The sequence below is a fragment of the Neofelis nebulosa genome, chromosome 8, assembly GCF_028018385.1.
Source record: "Neofelis nebulosa isolate mNeoNeb1 chromosome 8, mNeoNeb1.pri, whole genome shotgun sequence".
NCBI lineage: Eukaryota > Metazoa > Chordata > Mammalia > Carnivora > Felidae > Neofelis > Neofelis nebulosa.
In genome coordinates this window covers 131,571,823-131,598,523 of record NC_080789.1, presented here as the reverse complement: position 1 = coordinate 131,598,523, position 26,701 = coordinate 131,571,823, and the positions used below count along the sequence as shown (strand labels likewise).

The 26,701-nt window shown below is 47.2% G+C and overlaps 1 protein-coding gene across 6 annotated transcripts in view; it reads left to right on the top strand.

Moving 5' to 3' along the window:
- CAMK1D (calcium/calmodulin dependent protein kinase ID) overlaps positions 1 to 26,701 on the top strand; it is a 502,732-nt gene that overhangs the window by 55,365 nt on the left and 420,666 nt on the right. For 2 of the 6 annotated variants that reach the window (XM_058681888.1, XM_058681889.1), the window contains exon 1: positions 16,054 to 16,532. The exons of 1 other annotated variant lie outside the window; for it this stretch is intronic. In XM_058681888.1, coding sequence (XP_058537871.1) covers positions 16,441 to 16,532 — 92 coding nt within the window. In that variant the 5' untranslated portion in view covers positions 16,054 to 16,440. Of the gene's footprint in view, positions 1 to 14,714; positions 14,843 to 16,053; positions 16,533 to 17,263; positions 17,372 to 26,701 lie in introns of those variants that run through there. 3 more of the 6 variants (XM_058681890.1, XM_058681887.1, XM_058681893.1) reach the window with 3 other exon arrangements.

Here is a 26,701-nt window from a genome sequence, read left to right as displayed (position 1 = left end):
GCAGAGCATTCACTCCTACTCGGACCTGAAGGAACCAATCTCTCGAGCAGTGAGCAGTGGCCACTTCTGGGAGAGTGCCTGTTGGAGCTGCCTGGGGCCGTGGGGGACCTACACACTCACACTACCTAGAGATTTGGGCAGAACACACCCATCCCACCCCTCCTGCGCTCCCCCTACAGCCGTTCTGCCATAAGCTCTTGCCACTGAGACCCTGGGTCCTGGGTGTGCAAGTGATTTGCCCACAGCGCACAGGTGGCCTCATATCCCGACTTCTGGCCTAGTACCCTTTCAACTATGTCCTACCCCACCCTGTGCAAGATGGTAGGACTTCTAGAGTTAGCTGGGGACAAGCACCAGAGAGCCCAGTAAGGCGGTTTGGGGGCAGTGTAGGATCAGCCAAAGTACTAGCACTACTTCAAGACCATGGCCCGACAGTGATGGTGCTTAGTACTTTTAAAAGGACTCAGTACACTGCAAAAGCATAGAAGTCCATTTTCACCCTAAATGTTAAAAATCTTTATATTTTTCGAGTGGCGCCTGGGTGTCTCAGTCGGTTAAGCGTCCGACTCTTGATTTCGGCTCAGGCCATGATTTCACAGTTCATGAGATCGAGACCCACGTCAGGCTCTGCTTGGGATTCTCTCTCCCTCTCCCTCTCCCTCTGCCTCTCCCCTGCGTTTTCTCTTTCTTTCAAAATAAATAAAGTTAAAAAAAATATATTTATTTATTTATTTATTTATTTATTTATTTAAATGTTTATTTTTGAGAGACAGAGACAGAGTGTGAGCAGGGGAGGAACAGAGAGAGAGGGAGACACAGAATCTGAAGCAGCCTCTGGCTGCTGTCAGCTCAGAGCCCAATGTGAGGCTCGAACCCATAAACCGTGAGATCATGACCTGAGCCAAAGTCAGATGCTTAACCAACTGAGCCACCCAGGCGCCCCAGAAAAAATCTTTATATTTTTAGAAAGTACAGCAGATAATGTGTGATAGGAGAAGTTGACAGAAACCAGATGGAGAGCATTCATTTCTCTAGGGAGTTACAGTCTGTGTGTCTGAAACCTTCCTGAGATTCCCCCCACCCCACCCCCACTGCCTTGAGCTCTACTTTATATTAGTGGCTATGGGGTCATTGGATCACACGGGTAACTGGGCACTGAGAAAGAGTGAAATGGTTTTATTGTGCTCATCCCATTTCCACCTGGCACCTGCTGATTCTTGTGCTTTTATGGGATATTAGAAATCCTTCTGGTGTGAGAGGGGACATTGGATGGGGCCATAGGCTGGAGTTTGAGGCAGAACATGGCAGTAAGGGCTGTAGGACAGATAGAAAAAGAGAAAAAGGGAGAGAGAGAGGACTGTTGGGAACAAGGATGGCCAGTCACAGCCCTCCGGGCGTCCCTCTGCTGCGAGCTCAGATTGGTGAGAAAGCTGCCTCCAGTAGTTGCATTCTGATCCCCTTCCGGGCCTGCTGGCTTACAAGCACGTTCCATTCTTCTGATTACTGCTCACTAGGTGCAGCAGTTAGAAATGTTCTAGAGACCACTAGTGTTTCTGCTCATGTGAAAAGAGGGCCACTTGGAAACTGAGATGGATTGCCACTTGCTCAGGGGGAGTGGGGACAGTGGAAGAAAAGCAAGACCTCCGTGGGAAAGGGCCTTGATGGGATGGGAAGAAAGCCGAACTCGGCCTCAGGTGATCAGGTTCAAGACTGCTCCGGTTTTGGTTGTTTACGGTTTCTTTCATTGCATCTAGGTGTGGATTAAAAAAAAAAATCAGGTTGCTTGGGATTAGTTGGAATCTTGAAACCGTAAGTTGATGTCTGCCATCAGTTCTGGAAATGCTGCCTTTGTTCCAACATTTCCTTCCTTTCCACCTGCCAGTTCAATGTTGTTCCATGTTTTCAATGTCTTCTGCTTTTTTTTTTTTCCATATTTTCCCTTTTGTACCCCCCCCCCCCGCCCCCCCCCTTAGCTGAATTCTGGAAGTTATCTCTGACCTATATTCTGGCTCACTAATCCTCACTTTAGCTGTGATAATCTGCTGTTAACCCAGCCACTGGGGTTTTTGACTTTGGTAGTCGTTTGGGAGTTTCTCCGTTTAAGAGTGTCTATTTGGTTCTTTTAAAAAAATCTTTTACATAATTTTCTAGTTTCCAGTTCCCTGTAAAAATGTTCAAGTGTGGCATTTATATTTCTGACTATAGTAGGTGGAGTTGTTTAGTGGTCTGTATCAAAGAACACCCATTTCTGAAGTCTTTGTGGGCCTGTTGGCATTCTGGGCAGTTTCTGCTGTTTTTACTCACAATGTCCTGACATTGAAACAAATACATTAGGCATTGAAAAAAAATATGAATAATTGTGGAATCTTCTTCTGGAGAGGCTTTCCCTTGTGTCTGCCAGGCACCGAGAGCACTTCCTGTCTGAAGCTACCTGAATCAAAGTGCAAAGCTGGAGATTCCCTTGACCCAATGATGCTGGGAACTGGTCTATGAGACTGAGGGCTGTAGCCTTCCCTTGCTCCCTCACCCTGGCAACCCAACTTAAAATGGCAAGTGGTTGATGTGAACCCTCAGCTTTGGTAGTCTCTGGGCTTCAGCCTTGTGAGGCTATCAGAATAAGACCTCATTCTCAAAGTTTTTTTTTTTTTTTGTTCTAGATTGACAAATGCCTTAGGATAAAAGCTTTGTGGGCCTGGCAAAGCTCTCTGGGTTTTGTCCTCTCTAGTTTTTGGCAGGTGTATCTTCACTACCTTATTATTGCGTTGTTGCTTTTAAGAAAATTAAGCAAATATTTCATCCAACTTTTTAAGTTGCCTTTGGTAGGAGGGTTGCTCTTAATTACTTCGTCCACCATTGCCAGAAGCGCAAGTACCAGATGATGTAGCTTTAAATCCCAGGTCTGACACTCACCAGCTAGCTGATGTTGGCCAGGTTTGCTCCCACGTTTAGCACATGTGTTCATGAAACCCTAGCTACTTGACGGTATGGCTGTAGAATTAAAATGTGACAGTTTTTTGTTAAGTGGTACAACAACATGTTTGTTTATTACCTGTGTCCCACACTAGAATGGAAGAGCTGTAAGGATGGCAAATTTATTTTTCACTGTTGTTTCCCTAAAAATTCCTGATGCATAGTAGATACTCGGTAAACACTGACTAGGAGAAAGGGTTGCTGTGTGTATTTTAAAATGAAAACCTATTGGAAAAGTGTACTCTTGTGGGGGGGGGGGGTCCAAGCTCAAATCTTCATAACAGCTTCTACTATTTAGAAGATCACATTCCTCTTGGGGCACCTGGGTGGGTCAGTGGGTTAAGTGTCCGACTTCGGCTCAGGTCATGATCTCACAATTCATGAGTTCAAGCCCCACGTCGGGTTCTGTGCTGACAGCTCAAAGCCTGGAGCCTGCTTCGGATTCTGTCTCCTCTCTCTCCCCATTCCCCGCTCACACACTCTCTCTCTCTCTCTCTCTCTAAAAAAAAAAAAAGCATTAAAAAAAGTGATAAGGGGGTATAAGGCATGGCATCTGCCTTTGGAGGCTCAATGGAGAGGGTAGGCATCTTTGCCCACAGAAAGAAGCAACAACAGGGGCCAGCGGGGTGGTACCATCAGTAATTGTGATGGGTTTCCAGAGGTAGGAGGGGTGGGTGTGCTGGCTGAGGAGGGGGAAGCCCTGACTAGCCATCTCTCAGAAGATCAGGAGAGTAGGGTTTAAAGGCTCTAGTTCATAGATGCAAAAACTGAGATAAAGCCTCCCCTGGTGCATGAGGATATTGATTTGAATTATCACCCAAAGCCAAATGCGAAGTATTTAGTCTTTTCCTGAGTACACAGGAATAGTATAAACCTGAGATTTGGGGTTAGAAAGGAACAGATGTGAAGCTCTTGGCTAGCACCCATTGGCCCCCTTCTCCCTTCCATTGGCCGTTTGGCATTTTGGGGGAAGGCTGAGGTGGGATAGGACAAGGTGGCAGATGGAGGAAGAGGGGTCTGACACCCTCCTTCCTCCTGGTTCCCTCCTGAATTTAACTGGAGCTCATGCCCTTTGTGAGCCTGTGAATATTCTGATTTCTGGTGAACAGGCAGCATGCAGAAGGTCAAATTAAAACTCTGGGCTCTGTGTAGGCACAGCAACAAAAAGTTCAAGTGTCTTGTCCAAGGATACATATCAACCCAGAAATAGAAGTCGGATCTCTGGCCTGCCAGTCTGGGGCTGCCTCTAATGTAACGTTCTGCGTGAGTCACAGATTCATCCAGTACTGGGAGGCAACCGAGGGACTCAGCATCTTTTCATAACTCTCAGTAGCTGCGTTGAGGGAAAGAGAGAAGTTTTTGTTCATGAGCTCATTCCAATCAGAATGTGTCCAGACGCCCAAATATTTGATTTGAGCCTGGTTGCTAAGAGACCTCCCACTGGGACCCAGCTGCCTGCGGGCAGGAGGGCGGTATTGGCATGGCTTCAGATTTCTGCCAATTTATTTTGAAACCAGAAAACCTGGAACCTCGGCCTCCTCAGGCAGCAACACGGAGAGGAGAGATCTGAGTCAGCCAAGCAACAGAGGAAAAACCCCCACTGACCTTCTGCCAGGGATCTGGAGGAGGGTTTAGGCTGATAGAATTCTTACATTATGATTGTTTACTTGATGGGAGAGATGCTGGTATGGTAATGAAGAAGAAATCAAAGCTTGGTGCTTGGTCATGCAGGGGCCATCTCGGAGCAAAATTCACGGATTCCAGAGCAAGTGCCGGCTTTCTGAGTTGTAACTGGACATTGTGAAGGCTGCCTTGATTCAAAATCAGAGCCACACGCCCAGCTTCTTGGGTTTTAATTACCCAGTGACTGGGGCAACTGGGTGGCTCAGTCAGTTAAGCGTCGGACTTCAGCTCAGGTCACGATCTCGCGGTCCGTGAGTTCGAGCCCCGCGACGGGCTCTGAGTTGATGGCTCAGAGCCTGGATCCTGCTTCCGATTCTGTGTCTCCCTCTCTCTCTGCCCCTCCCCATTCATGCTCTCTCTCTGTCTCAAAAATAAATAAACGTTAAAAATAAATAAATAAATAAATAAATAAATAAATAAATAAAATAATTACCCAGTGACTTACCCTCCCCGCCCCCCCCCCCCCCCCCCCCCGTGGAAATGCCTAGAGCAAAAGTGTCCTAGAGAGACCTGAGGGGTCAGTGCTCAAAGGAGTGCTGGGGAAACCCTGCTTTCTCAACACACGGCGGACAGCCGAGCTAGCCGTGCCATTCTCAGGACCAGGGAGTGATCTATATAGGCCTTAAACTTTTACCAGGGTACAGGTATCCTCTGCTGTTTGAAAATTTGAGAAAAAGGTGGGAAACAAAAATGGGGCTCAGCATTTGTTTGCAGTCCGCCATCACAGAGCCAGCGTGCACCTCAGCAGTGGGGGGGAGGGCCCTGCCGAGCCCCTTCCTGGGGAACTACACTCTGTATTTCATCATCTATTGCCTCAGAGTTAGACCACGTCTAGGGGTGCCTGGGTGGCTCAGTTGGTTAAGCCTAGGACTTGACTCAGGTCATGATCTCACCATTTGTGGGGTCGGGCCCCCTCATTGGGCTCTGTGCTGACAGCTCAGAGCCTGGAGCCCGTTTTGGATTCTGTGTCTCCCTCTGTCTCGGCCCCTCCCCCACTCACATTCTGTATCTCTTTCTCTCTCTCTCTCTCTCAAAAATAAACATTAAAAAAATTATTGAAAAAAATATACCATATCTGTGAGCACCTATACTTGATCTTGATTTATTTTGTGCATCTGTTCATTAAGATATGTCCTAGGGTATCAGAAAAGCCTAACAGAGGTTATTTTTTGGGTCTGGGAATGCTCAAAAATTTTTCCACATAAGTTAATGGTAATTGTTTCTTTGCTTTACATCATTTTGGCTTATGAAAGTTTTCATAGGAACGCTCTGCTTTTGCATAGCGTGGGGAAACCTGTCTTTTGTTTCTGAACTTGGCTTTAGTTCTTATTTATAAATAAATGTATTTATTTGAGAAACATAGGTTTTGCCATAAGGATTTTTGCTTGAGAGTTGGAATTCGAGATGTAAAGGTCACGCGTGGATGGTTACACTTGGCTTTCACCCAAAGCTGTCTTCTCCATTTATTTTCCTCTTGGAGGTGATATATCCTAGTGGGTTTTCTTTCAGTTAGAACTTCGCTGTAGGCCCCATTCCTTTCTGTGTAGATGTGTGACTTTGGGCAAGTTGGATGGCTCAGTTTCCTCATCTGTCAAAAGAAGTCTTTGTTGAGTTTGAGAAGAGTGGGCCGTAGTGTGGTGCGTGGGGAAAATCAATTGGAAATAGGAAGGAGCTTGGATTTAGATGTGGAAACGAGAGAGAGCAAAGGACTCTGTCTGGGCTCAGCATAGTGTTGGGCATGCGGTCACCAATTCCTAAGTCATTCTGGATTTGCTCTGAGAGGCTCCCGTCAAATTTGCTTGATTGGAAAGGAAGGTGAGAAAGGAGATATATGCCTAGCGCCATGAACAGAGGACTCTGGAACCAAAAACGAATAGTTTGAATATAATGTAGGAGATAAGAAGTGCCTCACACAACTGGGCCTCGTGGTTTGAGAAGGCATCGAATCAGTAGGTAATATAGTTTCCATCTTGCAGACCTCCTGAAGTGAAATATACCTGAATCCGGAGAGAAAAGCCAGTTATGTATGTGTGCTGAAGAAATCTGCAAGAGATTTCTAAACTTGCCTCCCCACTCCCCTTCAGTTATATATACCACGTCATCCCAGGTGCCAATAATTTGTTTCCAGGAAAGAAGCTATGACCTCACAAGGGCTGCATCTTGATATCATGGCAGGATCCCTTAGGTGCCTGACCAGGGAGACCGCCTCTTGAATACAAATATCCTTGCTAATGAGGCGCATTGGCAGGGAGAAGAAGGCCATTCCAAATAAGATAAATGCGGCAGAGGGAGGGCCAAATCCTGCCTGGAGATCTTGAATATTCTGTAGGATACTCAGCCAAAACCTGTCTCTTAGTTTTTCCGTAATGATAGATGACAAAGCCCGGGGTAAAAATAAACCCACTTCCAGTGTTGTTTCTGGCTGGTTCAGCGGGAAACAGCATTGTTAACCTTGAGGGGACTAAGATTTGGGAGGCCTGGCCTCTCCAGGGAGGAGAATGAGAGAAGATGAGTTGCTTCTCAGACTCCCCTGGCCTAGGCTTCAGCAGCCCTCCCTGAGCTCCCATGTACATTTTATCCGCAGAAAGACTCTTCTCGAGGCCGGCCATGTAAACCTCCTTCCTAAGTGCATCCGTTTAAGGCAGGTGGTTGCTCTCGGTAGAGTGCCTACATTTTGTCACGGGTGTAGTTAACACCCCAGCAATCCCACGGGCTGGTTTATGTCCACTGAAGGTGTAAATTCCATGGATGCCTCCATCTGTGAGCCCTGGGAAAAGCATTTGGACCAGGAATGCTGAGAAGCCTTTAGCTGATTTTTTTTGACCTGTCACTTTTGGCTGGATATTTATTTCCCCTTCCCCTTTTCCTGTTTTCAGAAACACTTGGGGAAATAGTAGCTCCCTGGTGGCCGACAGGGACACTTTGTCAGCTTGAAGGAGCATATCTTTTTTTTTCTTTAAATTAAGCAACAAGACATTTGCTTTTATACAAATATTTGTCTCCACTTGTAGGTTTAAATATAAAAACTGATACTGTTTCCGGTTATAGATTCTTAAAGTCTTGGTTCCGAAGAGTTAATGCCACGGTGCCAAGACACTCTCAGGGAATAATGTATTGGCAGGATGTAGTTAATTGATAGGTTTCCTTCAGCTAGAAACCCCCTGGGGGAAACAATAATCTTGTGACATTCCAAGATTATTTACATCTAATATAAAATGCAACAATAGTAGAAGTCTTGTGGGTAGATATATTTTTGGTGGGGATATGTTTTCTTTTTGGCCTTTCTTTCATTTATAACTGAGGCAAACAACAACAACAACAACAACAACAGCAACAACAACAACAAAGAGCCAGATGTGACAGCTATTAAGAGAAAAAGATGCATACTATGAATACCTTATGTTTATCTAGTGCCTTTCTTCTGAGAAGTTCAAAGTGCTTTGCAGATGTTATCTTCTCCATCCCCATATGTTATCCTCATTTGAAGAAAGGACTGGAAAATGCCTGAAGTCAGGGAATGTGTTAGACATCAGATGAGACTGGGTTCTTGCATCTTGCACCACGCCTTGTTCTGGTTTGCACTCTGTATTCAGTGCACCAGGGTTGAAACACAAGCTAGCTGTCTTTAACCAGAGTCTTGTTTTAGACAGCCCTTCATTGCACCCCCTCGGCTGTCTCCCTATGGCCCCACGGCAAAAACACTGAACATGCAAAGGACTCTTGCCAGACCCATGGACACACCCAGTTGCTTCTTGGCTTGTTTCCTGCATCAGCTGTTTGCAAAGTCACTAGCATGGTGTATCAGTAACATAATTCCATGGCCACAGCTCTACTGGAGTTAAGATTCAGTGAATTGCTTCTGACTACCTGAGACTAACACCTGCAGAGATACCCCAATGGGAGATTGCATTTTAGAATCCTGGCTAATCAGTCCATCTTTGGCACATCCTAGCACTTCACCCAGACTTCAAGATTCCTTAATGACTAGAAATTGAAATTTATTATTAACATCAAAAGTAGGAATGCAGGAAGCAATATTGCAATTTTCTCTGGAGCTGTTGGCCTGAATTCCTTCAGAGGTGTACAGGGTTCTATTGTGGTTAAGGCTGTGGTTGGCCAGGATTAGAAAAGCCACCACAAGCCCGTGTTCTTTGTGTGGGTGACAGAGCCATTACTGAAATGCAGGGTGGGGTGTTGCTAGGTTTTCAACCCTGGTTGTCATACTTGCTGAAGCACTTAAAAAATTTATTTGGTGGCTCAAAGGAAGAGCAAGTTAGGGCTTTCACAAACAGGTCCTTAGATTTCCTCCAGCTTTGTCTGTGTTCGTTCCCCTCTCAGCTTGCTGCGCTGTGTCCCCATATGCACAGAACCAGTTCCAGAATGCACAGCCTTTGTGGCAACCATGAGTGCTTTTGCCAAATCTCCTTCAGGCTTCTGGGTCCCTGACAAGATGGCACTTCCTGGCCCATTTTTGGTTGGGAGAGACTGTGTCAATAGTTCTGGCCAATACTTGGAGTGGAAGTGATGTGTATCGGTTCCAGGACAGGACAGTTAACTGCTGGTGCAAGACCTGGCTGGATTTCCTTCCATCATAGCAACTGGCAAAGCTTAAGATGGTGGCTGCTCTGTCAGCCCCCAACCAATTTATGATGGATGTGAGAAACAAACTTGGTCATTATGAGTCACTATGATTCTGGGATGGACACCAGGCTTTTCAGATGGATACAACTTTCTTTGATTTTCATACCTTAAAATGTGCTTCTTCTTCTGCTTGAAATCTGCACTGTTCTTTCTCTGCTTGGCAGATTCTTCCAGATCCTTCCAGACCCAGTGCAAAAGTTCCTTTCTGTGAAGCTTCTTTTGACATCTTCAGGAAGGTGGATCCTCTCTATTCTGTGCTTCCCCACTAGTCACTGTGCAAACTTCCATGAAGGCCTTAATCACATTTTATTCTTGCTATCTGTTTACATGTCTTAATAGATGCTGAACATCTTGTGGGTAGGAACTGTGCTTAATTTTTCTATCCAAAGTGTCTTATTTCAAAGTACAAGCTCAACAAACATCTCACCGAGAAAATAACACACTCCAAATAATTTATAGATGTAATTAAGGTCAACCCACTATAAGGTGTTATAATTCATTGTCCCAATGCTCCCAGATATACGAGAACTGATAATTTACCAAGTATTGGAAGACATTTTTAAAGGTTGATTCCTTTCTTTTTTCAACACTATTTAAGTAACTGTTATATTTCAAACATGTTTGTGGTTCAAATAGCTAAAAGGAAGAAAATATTGTACAATCAGGCTCCCATCTTTTGACCATGATCTTTAGAGGAAACGATTTTTTAAAAGATAGGAGGTTTTGGAGAAAATCAACCCTTATGGGCAGTTTTTTGAAGCTGTTGTAGTTGGGTGTTTAGGTCTAGCTCTGCTTATATGAAACAGTGTATTTATTGACTCAATGCCCTCAGTTTTTGTAAATGCATTTATGTAAATGAATTTATGTACATCATCAAATGTACCTCCCTTAGTTGTGCGGAATTAGTTCCAATATAAACTGAGGAAGTTTCAATGTCTGCGGTAGATTCCATTCTGGGTAGAAAATCAGGGGAGGTGCCATTTTGTTTAGACGAGGCAGCATATTTACTGCTTGTAGTTTACTTAATTTTATAAATGCACCTGTGCATATTGCCAAATGCACTTCAGTGAGTTAAGAATAGACTCTTAATTCTAACATGAACTGACAAGATTGTGACTCAATGTCACTTGTAGAAGAGGGAAAATCCAGGTCCAGGAGAATGTCAGGCAAGGTCTCACCCTTGTCTCGGGTCTAAGGTAGAAAGATAAAGGTTATGTCCATACTAGGTAGTATCCAAGGTGTGTGTTTGTTTAAAAGTCCCTTAAAGGTTTGAAAAAAGTGAAAAAACCAAAAGATACTTTTGTGGATTCAGCAGCCATTTGATTCTGCTAGTTTGGTTTTAAACAACTATCAATTCTCTCTCTTTTTTACATTGTAGTGGACATCTCTCCTGTTTGCTTGCTCGACATCCATTCCTCCTTCTAGTAATACCTTCTCAGTGTTCGTCTGAGGTCCATTATGTGATACTGCCATAGTTACAAGCAGGGTTCTGGAGCCAGGCTGCTTGGGTTTTATTCACTCGTGTGGTGTGATGTAGGGTGTGTTATTTGACCTTTCTAATCTTGGTCTGCTCCACTATGAAATGGGGAGAAGGATATTACCTGCGTCATAGAATTGATGTGAAGATTAATAAATAAATATGGTAAAACATTTAGAACAGGGCTGATGCATAATATGAATGCAGTAAATGTTAGCTCATGAAATTCTTATGTGACAATTACTTTCCTTAGGGACTTTACTGTAAACATGTCTTCTATCACTGGCTGTGGCTATAGAAGTCTGTAACAGACCGATATGGTTTTTTTCTTCAATGTATGTCACTTGATTATTTTTTCTTTGAAAATTGTTAACTTGACAATAAACAAATAAATAAATAAATAAAATATTATTACTAAAAAAATTTTTTTTTAATGTTTATTTTTGAGACAGAGCATGAATGGGGGAGGGTCAGAGAGAGAGGGAGACACAGAATCTGAAAGAGGCTCCAGGCTCTGAGCTGTCAGCACAGAGCCTGACGTGGGGCTCGAACTCACAGACCGCGAGATCATGACCTGAGCCGAAGTCAGACGCTCAACCGACTAAGCCACCCAGGCGCCCCTATTTATTATTTTTAATGTTTATTTATTTTTGAGAGAGAGACAGACCAAGTGTGAGCAGGGGAGGGGCAGAGAGAGAGGAGACACAGAATCTGAAGCAGGTTCCAGGCTGAGCTGTCAGCACAGAGCCTGATGCGGGGCTCAAACTCACAAACTGTGAGATCATGGCCTGAGCTGAAGTCTGACGCTTAACCTGCTGAGCCACCCAGGTGCCCCGACAATAAGTTATTTTCAAAAATCAAAACATTATATCTTTAGAGGTAAATTTTACTAGGATACATCTTTATATTGATCATCCATACATTTTCTGGTACATGATATGCTCCTTCAGTCTGTTGATTAAAGTCTTTCCTCATTTCTGAAAAGTTTTCTTGAATAACATCTTTAAATATTTTTTGTTTCATTATTTCAGTTTCTTCAGAAGGGATACCATTTATGGATATGTTGCTCTTCCTTTGTGTTTCATATAATTTTCTAGCTAATCTTTGTTCTATTTTATTTTCCCCACTATTCTTGATTTGTCCTCTAGCTCACTAAAAAGGGTTTTTAGCAATTTCCCTTGTGCTGTTTCCAAGATAGTCTTGTGTATCTATGGTGGTTTTACTGTTTCCTACTTCCTTCCTGAGCTCTCCAGCTCATGTTTTAATTTCTCCTGTTGACTTCCCCTATCTTTCCTGAGCAAATGCATCTTTCCTTGTTTTATAGTATTTTTTTTGGTAAATTATGATATGTTTGATCACAGGCTTTATCTTTTCTATAGCAATTTTTTTTCTGCTGTTGAGTCTTCACTGCCACTTGTTTTTCCTATTCTGCCCCCTTCCCGCCCCCCCCCACCCCCCGCCAATTTTTTTGTTTTAGGTTTTAGTTGGAGGAATTTTGTAATGATTTTGTGCTGGTTCCACCTTGACTTTTCATCATGTGAACGAGATGAGTTCCTCCATGAGTAGCTGTTTGTAAGAGGTTCATGTTAAGGAGTGGGCCTTAGACATTTTGCAGGCTAGCTGGAATTTTCCTTGGATCACACTCAGTTTATGACCCAGGTCATAATATTGAGTCCTTCTTCTTGACTATGCCTCTCTTCTTTTCGCAAAGGAGGCCCTTCTTTGTGATTCCTCAGTTATGCTTTTCCTAGATGTCATTGTCCTGTAAACTGTCCATGACTTAGGTTAATCATCAGTATATAAAACATACTCTAGTAACTCTTTTACCGATTTCTAAGAACTAAGTACACAATTTAAGACACTAAAACTTTTGCAGCATTTATGAGAAGAGGCTCTAACATCAAAGTGTTGTCAAATACTCCATTTGATGGAGAGGATAGCACCCACCTTTTAAGAAAGAAATGTTTTTCCCTGCAATATTTCTTGTTGAGATTTAAGTTTTTCCACGTAGAATGTATCTATAGGAGTTCATCTAATAAAATAGTTTAGATCAATACATTTTTGGACCAAAGTGTTCTTAAATTTTCAAAGATTAATGATATTCTTGATGAGCTTTTCATAAAATGAAGAAAAATCATTGATTTACAAGTCCTAAAAATTACCGAGTTTACATACTATTAAACCTGCTACAACATGTATTTTATACGTCCAGAGAGGCCAAGTGTTTTTACAGATTTTGTGACCTGGGACTTAAGTCTAGCTTTCTAGATTTCTAGTTATTTCCCTTACACCATCTGCCCAGTTCTGAACTTGGGCCACACAAACCTGAACTATTGGCAGGAGGGTTGGTGGGAGAAAAGTTTGATGGGAACAGTATTAGTAACTCTTTAATGATGTGTTATTAAAAGCACCTCTTCTTCGGGTCCTTTAATGAAAATTATAAGAGCTTTAAGAAAATATAAAGACTTAGGACCTAACTTTAGTAATCCAGAATATGTGGCAGGGCTTTCTAGAGTGGAATTGTTGGGGGGAACAGAGAGATTTTGAAGGATAGATAATAACTGATTAACCGTGGAAGTGGGATAGAATGATGAGCCTGGCAGCCATCACCTTTTCCTCTAGAAAAACACGGCAGGCTGAAGGAAATGGTCAGTTACTGGTTAACAGTCTACGTGAGGGCCCTTGGGTGAACAGAATTAGGCCGTGTATAGTCTAAGGAATAACCATTCTTAGGAAATGATGCGTTTTGTTTTCTATGGCAATTTCCAGATCAAGATCTTTTATTTCACATGGAGTCCAGTAAGGGAGAAGTGACCATACTAAAGCCACGCAAGTTGTCTTTGGCATTTCTACCTCCTTTGGGATCCATTCCTCTGGGCCTGGCCTCCTCAGTTCTGCATTAAATGTCTGCATCTTTTCTCTGGGACCTGGTCCAGCTGACTATGACTTGATAATGCTGAATGAACATCATTACGAAGTTTGGAAGAGAAAGAAAATTCTCAACAGCCTTTCGACCAGTACAACAAATGTCAAATAGCTGTCCTAATTCGTTTTCTTTATCCACCTAACACCCATTCATCCATCAGTTACTAGGTGTAAGTTACCATGCTAGGTGCTGGGCATACAGTGGTGCAAAAGGCAACGTGTTCCTTGACCTCATGGACCTAACAGGCTGGTAGAGAAAGTCACGGCCACAGAGCCAAGTGCCATACTCCCTGCTTTCTTTCCCTTCACTTTTGCTCCTTCTGGACAGCAGCCTCTTTTCCATAGGGAGAAAGAGAGAAAACATCAGCATTTCTTTAGTTTTGGGGACAAGAGCAGAGACTGAGAATGGTTTTCAAGAGCTCTGGAGGCTGATCCTTAGGCAAGGAGCAAGGGTGAAACAGAGAGGAAAGAACTGAGTAAGAAGAAGGAGAGTGGAAGGGAAGGAGGGGAAGAAGAGAAAATGCTCACAGTAGAGCATGGGAAGGTAATGCCCGGTCCAACTCTTCATATTACTGAACATTTGACAGAAATAAAAGATATTCTAGTTGCTCAAAGCCAGTTCTTGTTGAAAGAGGTGCTGTTTGCTTGGAATTTTGGTTATATGCCCCATCTTCTTGTTTCCTTGGAAGTCTGTCCTGGAAGTTGTGTTTGTCCCTTTAATCTGTGTTTCTAACAGCCAAGCAAGACCAAATTTGCTGTCCCCAGCCTGGAGAGCCTGGAGCTAACAGCCCCAGAAAGACAGGAAACCAGCATGGAGGTGTGGAGGGATGGGAGAAGCCAGGGTATCTTCTGACCTCCTCCGGGTCAGAGTAGGAGTGAAGGGCTGGCGGGGTCCTGATGGCTTCTGGGAGAGTCCTGGGCCTGCATCCACCCTGTCAGACCCAGGAAAAAGGTGCTGGATTAAGTTTCCTTTTCAGGGAGTACATCCCCCCCCCCCCCCCCTTTAAAGTGAAATTGGAACAGTCCTGGGGAAATGGGGCAGGTGTCAACAATCCAGAGACAAGGCTGTTTACACAACTCAGCCGAGGGGCCCTACGGGAGCGATAACCTGGATACCAGGAAAACTACTATTTTCTGGAAGAAGAGGTAGTCCCTTCAGGTCGGGGACGGGGATACGCACGCGGCTCCCCCGCTGACAGGTGGACATGGGAGAAGGGTGGGCAGTTAGAAGAGAATCTCGGAGATGGGAGGCCAGAGGGAACTCTTGAGTTCGTTTCTCAGCCAGTAGGAAAAGATGTTTCGAGGGACAAGCCCCACCTTAGGGTACCCTACCAAGCCCGCCGCAGGTAGGGCTAGGAGGGGCAGCCCTCCGCTCCAGGAGGGTGTGGGGCAGACGTTCACTTTACACTAAGTCTCTGGGTTTCGGCGGGAGGAGAAAGGGAGAAGCCAGGAGGGGCCAAAGAGGAGCGCAGGCCAGCCAGGCCGGCCCAGACCCGCTGGCAGTTCCAGCCCGGGGGCCGGGGCAGCCCGCGGGGAGCACAGAGCCCGCGCCGGGCGGTCCCCGAATCCACCCGCAGCCCGGGCGCCCGGTAACTCCGGGAGTCTAGCTCTCTAAGGGAACACGAGGCGGCGCCTGGCGCGTCCTGCGCATCCCCGGCCCCGAGGCTCCCAGGCTTTCTCTTCGCCACGAGGTCCCCTCCCCCGGCCAGAATTTGACGCGAGCGCCGATTTTGGTGCAATGCGAATTAGCTCCAGTCGCCTAGTCGGGAGGGACCGGCAGGCTCCGGGAGCGCCAGAAGCGGGCCGGCGCTGCGGGCCGCGAGTCAACGCCCACCGCCACACGCATCCCCACCGCCGCCTCCCGTCGCCATAACAACCGGCCCCCGCCCGCCAGCCCCGCGCGGCCCGGGGACGCACCCGCCGCGGCCCCCGGCGCGCGGGGAAAGCGCCCCCGCCCTCGGCGCCGGGGATCCAGGCGCCACGCACTCCCGCCCCCACCGCGCCGCTGCGGAGCGCTACGCAGAGGCGCCCCCTCCCGCCGCCAGGGAGGAAAGCCCTCGTGCCCCTGGGACTTGACTGCAGAATTAATAAAGCTCCCCAAGGGGCTGGAGTCCTCTCGCGCGCTCCCCGGCACCCTGCACCTGCCCGGGTCCCCTGCACTGCCCTCTCCGGGGCTCCAGGGCGCGCGAGGCCGCCAGCCCACGGCGGTGCCCCGCGCCCGGGGCACGGCGCTCCCGGGGAGCAGGACATCCCCGAAGGCGGCAGCGCGCCGGAGGCGGGGAGGCGGGAGGCGGCCGGGGCGCGCGGGGAGGGCGGGGAGCCCGCGGGAGGAGGAGGAGGGGGAGGAGGAGGAGGGAGCAGGGCGGGCGGCGGGGAGGGAGGAGAAGGGAGGCAAGAAAGTAGCAGAAAGTGAGGCTGGCAGCCGGCTGCAAAGGAGCCCGGCGAGCGGCGGCGGCGGCAGGAAGTCTGTGCCCGAGACCAGCAGAAATAAGAGCCAGGGAGGGACCGCGGCGGCGGCGAGAGTGAAAGAGGAAACTGCAGAAGAGGAAGCTCTTGCCGCAGCACAAAGTCTCCGGCTCCCGCGCCGAGCATCCCCACGCGCGCGACCCAGCCCTCCCGGACAGGCTCGCCGCCGCCCCCTGCGCCCCGGTCGCCGGGCGCCCCCTCCTCAGCGCGCCCACCCCGGCCCCACGCGCCCGGCCGCGCCGCCTCGCCGCCCTCCGCGCACGCCGTCCTCGTCTGCCATGGCCCGGGAGAACGGCGAGAGCAGCTCCTCCTGGAAAAAGCAAGCTGAAGACATCAAGAAAATTTTCGAGTTCAAGGAGACCCTCGGGACGTAAGTGGGGCTCGGGGAGAAAAGGGTGGAGGTGCCAGCGGCCACGGGTGCACAGGCGGCTCCTGCCGCCACCGCCACTGCCACCGCGGCAGGAACAGGCTGGTGGCCGCGTCCTCATTGTCCGGTTCTCGGCTCCGCGGAGCCCCCCGCGTGTCCAACGCGTGGGTCTGCGTCCCCGGGGCGCGGGTGGGCACCGCTCCCGGGCGGGGGCGGGAGGAGCTCCGAGCTTTGGGGAGGACGGTCACCGGCAGGCGACTTTCCACTTCCCCTGACACCGCCGCCCTCTCGAGTTCTTTCTCCCCACGCGTGACTGTGGGCTGAGCATGGTGGATATTAACGTTTACCTACCGGTCGTGTGCGTTTACTCACCGTGTGTGTGGGCGCACCGTGGAGAGGAGAGATGTGGTCACGAGAAAATGGGGCTTTGGCCATTCCCATTTCTGTCCTTCCATCATGTGTTCTTACGGAATCGACATCTGCACGTACTAGGTGTAGGCAAGACTTTGGATGCCACGCGATTATGGAAGGGAAGAATTTCGCAGTGTTCTGGGTCACGTGTGGGCAGAGCCTTACCTGAGCGTAGGTCCATTTCACAGAGACTCAGCTGCACACGCTGGGGTGCGTGGCTCCAGGGAGGGTCTGTGAGTGTCTCCCTACAGGCGATTTCTCTCCAGGGCTGTTCTGTAGTCCAGTGCTGGTGGCTGTGGCTCAAGAAAGCAGAAATACTCCGAAGTCCATGGCGGGAATGCTCCAAGCATGTGCTGCTCAGTTCAGCTGCTGTTCCCTTTCTGCCCAGGAGTTGGTTTTTGTTTGTTTTGTTTTGAAGCGCCTCAGAATAGGTAAGGAGGCTGATAGTGAAAGAGAATCAGGCACTGCTGGGGTGAGTCTGAAGTTCAAGTTATGTTCTCCCCTCATGTGATCAGTATCTGTTGATGATGAGTATCTGTCAGTATATATATTCTCTCACACACACATGTGCTATATGAATGGAACATTTTGCAGGGGTTCATGGAGGTGTTGATTAGGCTGGGAAGAGAAAGAGGAGGTGTTAGGTGAGATAAACCACTGTGTTCTTCCTTCTTTCCTTCCTCCCGCCCCCCCTTTACTTGCTTTTGTGGTTGGTTTGCTTTCCAGAACCACATTTTTCAAACCCAGGTGGTCTCCTGCCCCCTCCTTAGGGTGCCCCACGGTTGCTCAGTCATTTGCCCTCGCCCTCACCTTTGCAGTGGGTCCCCCAGGTGGAAGTTGTGAAGGCAGCATTCCCAGCCTTGCTTCTGATTCTCAGGAAAGCACCCTGGCGAGGCCGAGAATAGGGTCTCCCAGCTGCTGTGCTGCACGTTAGGGAGGGCACCTGTGGGTACAGACGGTCTATCTTTGTTGGGATGAAAACAGAAAGGACTTAGACTTTTTTGTAAGGAGGGTCTTGGGACTGCTCTCAGCCCGGCCAGTTAAGGGGTGAGTTTTGGTCAGAACTTTTGAAAATTGCTACTGAGGCTTATTGGGATTTGGGGTTTGGACACGGAGATGCTCAGGTTATGGAGAAACCAGAAGCATGCCCTTGCTTGTCATCCTGAGACCGGTTATGTGGCTGCGGATGAGGGGATGCCAGAGCGCGGAGTCTCATCATGTGGGAATGCCTTCCTTTGCATGGCGTATCCCCACCTGAACCCCTTGCTCTGGGCCCCCTGCCCGCAGCCTCCATGGGGACAGAGGCATTTCCCCCTAACTGACTCCTGCTTTTCAGGAGAGCCCTGCAGCCGCACCTTTGCAGCAGCCTGGTGTTGGAGGGGGGGAGCGCTGAAGCTCAGTGAGCTGTGGCTTTATTGAGTGGCTCCTGCTGTAGCAGGCGCTGTTTGGGGGGGTGACTGTGGGTGGTTTTTCCTCCGTGAAGGATGGGGGTTTGCCTTCTGGTGCCAGAGAGACCAGTGGAGCTGCTGTGGAACAGTCTCTTGGACTGTGGTCAGGTGCCCGGTGAACTTGGGCATGGGTTTCTTTTGGGGTCCCAAAGCTTTGCCTCCTGCCTTGGAAATAATTCTTTGGAAAGAAGCTTCCCAGTGAGGCCTGTGGTGCAGGCGTGGGTTCTAGAAGAGTCTAACACAAATAAGAAAATGGTCAAAATGTTTTTGTTCAATGACATAATAGTAGTCATCGTAGGTGACTTTCTTAAATGAATACCGTGTATTGGGTATTATTCTAAGTGTCTTACATGTATTTTACTCTCATAATAACCTTACAAGGTAGGTATTTGCTATTATCCCCAATTGGCAGATGGGAAAACTGAGGCAACAGAACGATTAAGTGACTTGCCAAGCATGAGCTAGGTATTAAGTGTGGAACCTAGGCAGAATAACTCATTACAATCCCTATGGCATTGAGCCACTTTGTGGGTTATGTAACAGCAAATGTTTACTAATAATCTGGTTTAACTTCAGTATTTGGAAAGCTAGCTTTAGTATTAATGCAAGGAAAACATAATTATGGGGTAACCTGTTATCTAAATACAGTAACATTTCAAAGCTCTTGGATAATCAGCATTATTTTGTCTCTTTGGACTTTCTAGCAGTCATGTGAAGTTTAGGATGCCTGTTTCACGCTGGGCCAGCTCCAGTGACCTTGGCCTGAGTCTAAATAGGGAGGTTGCTTCCAGTCCTGTCTGTGTACATGTTGAGTCTGGACCCCTCTCCTGTTTGTAATGAAACCTACTGTCAGTCGGAGGCATCACTGATCACGATTGGGATTCATTTCCAAGGTATTCTACAGCTCCAGTCATTTTGTTTGTCACACCTTCCCCATATGTCTTCAAGATCCTAAGGCAGGAAAGCCCTGGCAGGAGCCAGACTGTCATCTTAGAGTGTTAAAATGCTTTTAAAATAAAGCAATGTAAAGGCCAGAGGAACACACTTGGCCAAACTTTGTAATCCGATACCTGGCTGCCTGATTCAGGTAACTTTCTGTGCAGAGTAGAACACTTACTGTTGAAGTCAAAGGGTCAAGCCATTTAGTTCACGTGGTCAGAGGGGCCTTGATGGGGACTGGGGGCCAAATGGGAGTGAAGACTGGCTCAGGAGGGTGGGAAAGAGATTAGGGGAGCCAGGGACAGCCTAGGTGAAGGGACCTGCCTTTGGGATTTGGGCCTGGGTTAGCTGATGTGCCTCTGAGTCAGGCCTCAGGAAGAACCTGCAACTCGTGGGCTGCCTGTAGCTTCCTTTGAAAGGAACTCCAGAACCTGAGATGGAAGACCTAAGCACTATTTATGAATCAGAGACATGTTTTCAGGTCCTTGGCACACTGTGGGAGCAAATAAATGTTGTGTAACAGCAAATCAGGGATAGTGAGCATTTCTGTCCGTGCATTTGCTGAGGCCCTCCAGACCATCTCTGGCGGAGATGTCCTTCAATGACTTCTGAAGTGAAAAAAATGATGCTGTGCCATTCGGAGAAGTATATGGATGGCAAGAAATCTTTGGTGTGGTGTCCAGGAAGTACCCCAGACTCATGGAAATCACTTCTCTAATTTTGATGCCATGGAAGCCATCTGGACAGAGAAGGTCTGAGTCCTTGGCATGACACAGAATGATTGTCCCAATTTCCTCCTTTCCTCTGGAGTATAGGAAATGGCCTGTCCTAGAAAATAGATCTTCATCTCTGCAGGGTGTGAATACATGCTTTTCTTATAGACTGAACATTTTACGGTGTTTGCTGTGATTGCTGTCTGTAGGGGGCTGGAACTGGCCATCATGGAGGATTGGAGCCTGGCTTTCAGGTATGGCTCAGCCACTAATAGGTTGTGTGGCCTGTGGGCTGCTTGGTCATTTGTCCACACCACTCTCTCCCTGTCTCAGCTTACTTGTCTCTAAAGTCACAGGGGCAAGGAAGACAAGATGGTTTTCAAGTGCCCTTCCAACCCTGAGATTTTATGGCTCACCTGAATCAGGAAGGTACTTGCGTAGTTCTTTACGAGCCTTCCTGCATGGCTAGTGCAACTCTTTTCTGTTTGGAGCGACATTTTTATGCCCAGGCTCGTAGCAAAGTGAAAACAGCTCAGGACAGGAAGTCTTATCCTACTTCATGTCAATAGCATAGCGTGTTCCCTTTTCCATCAAACGAGTGCCTGCTGGGTGCTGCTTTAGGAAGAGTATAAATAGAAATTTCCGTGGGGCAACCACTGTCTTTTCCCACTAGTATCATACTTCCATTCCTTATTCTGAAATTGCTCAGTAAATACACCTGTTGAGGACACAGGTGATTGACTTATCTGAAAGCCCCAGTGGGAACCACATTCAATGGTTCTTTTTTGGGACGTGTGTGTTGCAGGGGAGGGGTAGAAAGGCAAAGCGGCTTCAGGTGGTTTGTGTATTTGGCTGATTTTGTAGTATTTATTCTGGGATTACTCAGAATTTTAGAGTCTGGGAGAAGCATTTGGAAGAATATTAGCAAGAGGGAAACAGAGGTGGAAGTCCCTAGATTTCTCCCTGAGGGTGTCCCAGCTGCTGTGTTCACTTGTATTTCTCAGAATGTGAGGAAGGATATACATTCAGCCGCTCGTTTGCTTAAAGATCTCTGTTGAGCATCTGATCTAGTCTGGGCTCTGTGTGTGGGGGTGTGGTGGCACATCGCTGCAAACAACAACGAAAAATGCCTGCCCTCTTGGAACTTACCTTCTGGTGAGGGGGCCTGGGAGTGAAAAAGATAAGTAAGTAAAATGTAGAGTGTGATGTGTAGTATACATGTGAGGGAAAAAAGCCAACCAAGGAAGGGTTTTATTTATTTACTTATTTAGAACTGTAAATGCTTATTCATTTTTGATAGAGAGACAGAGCACAAGTGTGGGAGGGGCAGAGAGAGAGGGAGACACAGAATCCGAAGCAGGCTCCAGGATCTTAGCCATCGGCACAGAGCCCGATGCGGGCTGAACTCCCGGACCGTGAGATCATGACCTGAGCCGAAGTCGGACGCTTAACATTTAACGGACTGAGCCACCCAGGTGCCTCAGGTGCTCCAGCAAGGAGCCAGAATGATGGCTGAGTAGTCAGGGATGGCCTCACTAAGAAGCTAACGTGGGACGGCTGAAGGCAGAATGTTCCCATCAGAGGGAACAGCGAGGGCTGAGGGCTTGCCGGGGAGCTTGTCCAGTGTTCAGAGAGGTCCGTGTGGTTGGAAGTTGGTGGTTGGGGGAAGGAAGTGGGAGCTGAGGTAAGAGAGGCATGGGGGTGAGGAGATCGGGTTCCTCAAAGGGCCTTTGCAGGCCACAGTAGAAACTGCTTTTGCTCTGAGAGAAATGGGGGACATTGGAGGGTTTTGAGCAGAGGAGCACCTTGAAGTGACTTAGGTGTTTCCATCACAGAGTGATCTGTGTGCCGTGTTGAGTACCGTCTGGTGGTCTCCAGGGCAGAGATGGAGGGACCAGCTTGGAGGCCATTGCAACGATCCAGGTGAGAGACAGAGGTGGTTTAGAAGGGGGAACCTTAGCTACACAGGCTCCACTTCTCATCAGAAGTGGTTGGGTCCTCGATATTTTTGGAAGGAACAAGCAGAAAGGAATTGCTGTGGTTGGATATGAGATTCTCCAAGGATATGGGGTTGGAAAAATGGTGCCATTGGGTGGTTTGGGTCAGTTTATCCAAGGGTTTTCTGAGTGCCTGCTCTGGGAAGCTCCAGGAAACAGTTTAGCAGGTAAGCGCACGTCCTTCGGGCTTCTGGGCCCTCCCTGTGAGGGACTCCTGCATCCCCAGGTGAGTTTCCTTCCCTCTGAGCTTGTGTGGAAAGGGCTTTTGAAGGGCTTCCTCCTCAGTCACAGAGGGAAAATTGTGGCAAGCTGGACATTTTAGCAGCTGGGAGAACTGCTTAACTTTCTGGGAAAATGCTGGGTGTTGCCTGTAGAATTATCAGTAGGAAGAGCTAGATCACCTGCACAGGTGGGCCTATGCACTATAACTCTCCCACTCGATTTGGCCATTTAAAGCCCAAACATTCCATGAAAAATAATAAACACAAGACTCTTTTCTACTCCTTTTTTTGGCAGGATGTTTTATATTTGGAGGGGAAAAGCCAGACATTTTTCTTGATTGGAAAAAAGGTAACAAACGCTAGTGTCCTTATTGATTAGTGTAGTGGGATTTGGGAAATTGCTCCTTTGGGCAGAGAGCTCATTCCAGAGGGGCTCGTAAGGACTGTGTCTCAAGTAGAACTTTCTGGTTTGAACTTGGCCACTGAATGGACAGTAATTAGGCTTGGTAGGTGGACATTTGTGTCCCCTCAGGGGAGGATTTTAGGGGTTAATTTGTTGAGTTTTTCTTTGGCTGGGTCTCCATAAATCCCTTTAATCTTTCCTTTCCCCAAATAAATCTCCTTAATCCCCTTCAATCTCTTTCCTTCTCCTCCTCTCTCCTCTGGGACAGCTTAGGCATTGATCCAGTGGGGGATTGTCACATTTCTGATCAGCTTGCACTCACAGTGGCAGACCTCCACCCTCATGCCTCCCATTTCACAGGAATCGTCAGGGAGCCAGACCCCCCTGAGGACCCATATTTTTAATTGAAGAAGGAACTGCTTCTGGGTGACCAGCAGGAAGACTGGTATCCTGGTCAGTTGCCTTAAGTTTCTTTTCTGGCCCAAGATGGTCAGCCCAATGCATATGTAGCTAAAAGGGGAGGATCTGTGGGCTCTGGGAAAGATGCTGTCCTGATCTTTCTCAGTTCATGTTGCTTGTGTCCCTTTGACTTTCTCTGGTGCAGGAAACCACTTTTTCCCTGGGCTAGCTTTCATTAGATCCTGCTTGATTAAAAAGATGTTTATTATGCAGTATATGTATTATTCGGGCTCCATTCAGACCAAAGGTAACCTTCAAATGGATGGCACAGGCCAAGTTCGTGTGATGGCACACCAAGTCCCTTCCACATCTCCAGCGATCAGCTATGTGTCTTGTGCTATTTTTCCTAGTTATTTCAGAAGGATTCAGAAACTGAGGGATTCTGTCTTTTGGATAACACCAAATCTTGAGGATCAGCTTTTATTATTTATTTATTTATTTAATTTATTTATTTTTAAATTTTTATTTATTTTTGAGATAGAGAAAGAGCATGAACGGGGGAGGGTCAGAGAGAGGGAGACACAGAATCCGAAGCGGGCTCCAGACTCTGAGCTGTCAGCACAGAGCCCAGTGCAGGGCTCGAACTCATGGACTATGAGATCATGATCTGAGCCGAAGTCAGATGCTCAACCGACTGAGCCACCCAGGCACCCTGAGGATCAGCTTTTAAAACAGCATCCTTGGTGAGGCCAGGTAGGGGAGGCAGCGGGAGGCCATGAGCCATAATGGAAGGGTGACTCCAGCCCAGCCGTTCCTAGCTGTACGCCTCTGGAGAGGTTCGTTAATCTTCCCGAGTTAACATGGAGTTGGACGTTGTTGCCTTGTGGGATACTTGTAAGGATTTAGTGATGTACATGAGGTGCCTGGCACATAATTGGGGTTAAGTAAACGGTAGCTGTCATCAGCTCTGGTCGCCATCAGCAGCTGTGGTTGAAGGGGACTGCCAGTGGCAATTCTGGGTACCTTGGGAAGAACATGTCCGTATCTGTTGGAAATTGATTTTGGGAAGCTCTTGTTGCGAATATGCACAATGGTGCATACTTGACCTACTCCCCTCCCCCGTCCCAAGTTGATTTAAGAAACTACCAACAAGTCTTCCATCAGTCAGGAAGAACAGTTGCTGGTTGTTTTGCACAGCACAGTAGTGAGTAGCTAAGTAGGTAGGCTCTGAGGTCACTGGGACACGAGTGCAGATCTTGGTCCTCTGCTTCCTAGCCATCTGGTTTTGGGCAAATTGTTTGGCCATTTTCAGACTCCTGTCCTCTCCCGTAAAACGGGATAAGACCAGCACATAGTCCCAGGGCTGTCGTGAGGATTACACGAAGGTGCATGAAAACCACTTAGTGCAGGGCATGGCCTATGGATCTGTCTTGGTAAGTGCTCATTCCCTCTCATTAGCCCCTGGGGTGCTGGAACAGTGCTCCTCAGAGGCCGTGTGCACGAAGTTGGAGGGTCCATGGTGCCATTCAACATTTGCTTCCCAAAGGAGGGTGATGAGTTCATAGAGTGCTGGCATTAACCAAGAGACCCAGCCAGGAACGTCCTCCGGGCCAGCTCGGGTACTGTAGTGACCTAGTTTGCTGGATATCACAGGCTCTTTCCTTCCTCTGGTTATCTTATCAGCCTGGTCTCTGCACCTCTCCCTGCACCCTCAGCTAGGTCTTGTCTTGTGTTGTGTTTTAGCCTGTCCCTATCTGCATCAGCTTGTGCAACAGCTTTCCAGCGGCAGCTTCTGTCTTCTTCCCAAACAACACATAGGCTTCGGTGCGGCTGTGGCCCCGCTTTGGCTTAAACATGTTTTTCCTTTCTGAGAACTGCTTCAGTGTGTGGGCTTTGTTTCTTACTGAAAACACGTTTTGATTTGAGGACTTAAGTAATTTATTTGCAGTATGACAACACATCATGGAGTTGAGTAGTTTAAAATTGATATGTAATAGGGCGCCTGGGTGGCTCAGTCGGTTAAGCATCTGACTCTTGGTTTGGGCTCAGGTCATGATATCACAGTTCGTGAGTTCAAGCCCCGCGTTGGGCTCTGTGCTGGCGGTGTGGAGCCTGCTTGGGGTTCTCTCTCTTTCCCTCTCTCTGTGCCCCTCCTGCTCTCTCTCTCTCTCAAAACATTAAACTTAATAAAATCAATATGCACTGAGTTAATTTTGGTGGCAGAATATTTAAGAAATGGCAGCATGTATGTGTATATACCACATGGACATGTGTAACAGCTTATTTAAAAATCTCTTTGGGGGGATTGTTGGATGGGGTGTGGGAGAAGATCTCAAATGTTTAATTTCCCAGGTCTTAGGATGTCAGTGACAGTTGGGAAGCAGATGTCCAGATTGGGCAATATCCTCTGTCTTGACCTCTCCATTTGAGCCTTTTTGATGGCCAAAGTCTGGGGTGACAGCATACTGGGACCTCTGTAATGGGGTGAGCAGGGGGGTAAATGCCCTGACATCTCCACTTTTTGGGAGGACCTCTCTGTCTTTCATGACCACAGCACACATCACTGTAATTGCCTTCACACTGAATTGGATTTGGTGCTGTAACTGGAACCTTAAAGGTTTTTCCTCTCTTGCTTTTTAAGGCAGAATAATATTCCATTGTGTGTCTGTACCCCATTGTGTGTATTCATTCATCTGGCGGTAGACAGTTGGAGTTATTTCCACCTTTTGGCTCTCATCAGTAGTGCTGCATGCACGTGGGGGTACACATATCTCTTCAAGTCCCTGCTTTCAATTCTTTTGGGTGTGTACCCAGAAGTAACATTGCTGGATCGTATGGTAACTCTATGTTGAAGTTTTGGAAGTACCACCATATTGTTTTTCACAGCTGTGTGGTGTTTTACAGTTGGCGAAATGTTTTTACCTGCGTGGTCCGTGGGCAGCAGTTACTGCCTTCATTTTACAGATGAGAAAATGGAGGTGCAGAGAGGTTTAATGACTCATGGGAAAAGGCTGCTGAATGGCAGGTAGTTATTTAAGTGTCTTCTGACTCCCAAGTTCAGTGCCCTTTCTCCTGTGTCACATGATTTACAAGTTGGTGGGGTTGATGGGAATAGAGAATATTAACAAACTAATAAGAAATACCTCCCTTTCTGTGGATGCATTATAGAATGGCAAGGAGATAGGCTCTGATTTGTGACAATTGCTGATTTCCATGGTGTAAATACTCCCACATGGAACAGTTTCAAGGTACCCATGGCTTAACAACCTACTGCAGAATTCTCCAGTCAGGCTCTTACGAGTGGGTATGAGGTGACTCCAGCAAGCCAGTGAAGGAACTAGGGTCAGGAGATCGGAGTGAGTCCTAGCTCTGTCACTAGAGAACTGCGGAATCATGATATTATCCCCTCTACGTCTTGATTACCTTGTTTGTTAAATGGATAATTAAACCTGAATTACACCTGCTTACATTACAGATCTGTTGTTAAGTCCCAAATGAGATAAGGCATGTGTGGTAAGGCCTTATACAAATAGAATGTATTATTATGTTATGAGGATTATAGCTTTAAAAATAGTCCTTTCTCATAAATGTTAGTATCACATACATTCTTTGAAACCTAGGTATCATCTTTTGGGCAGTGT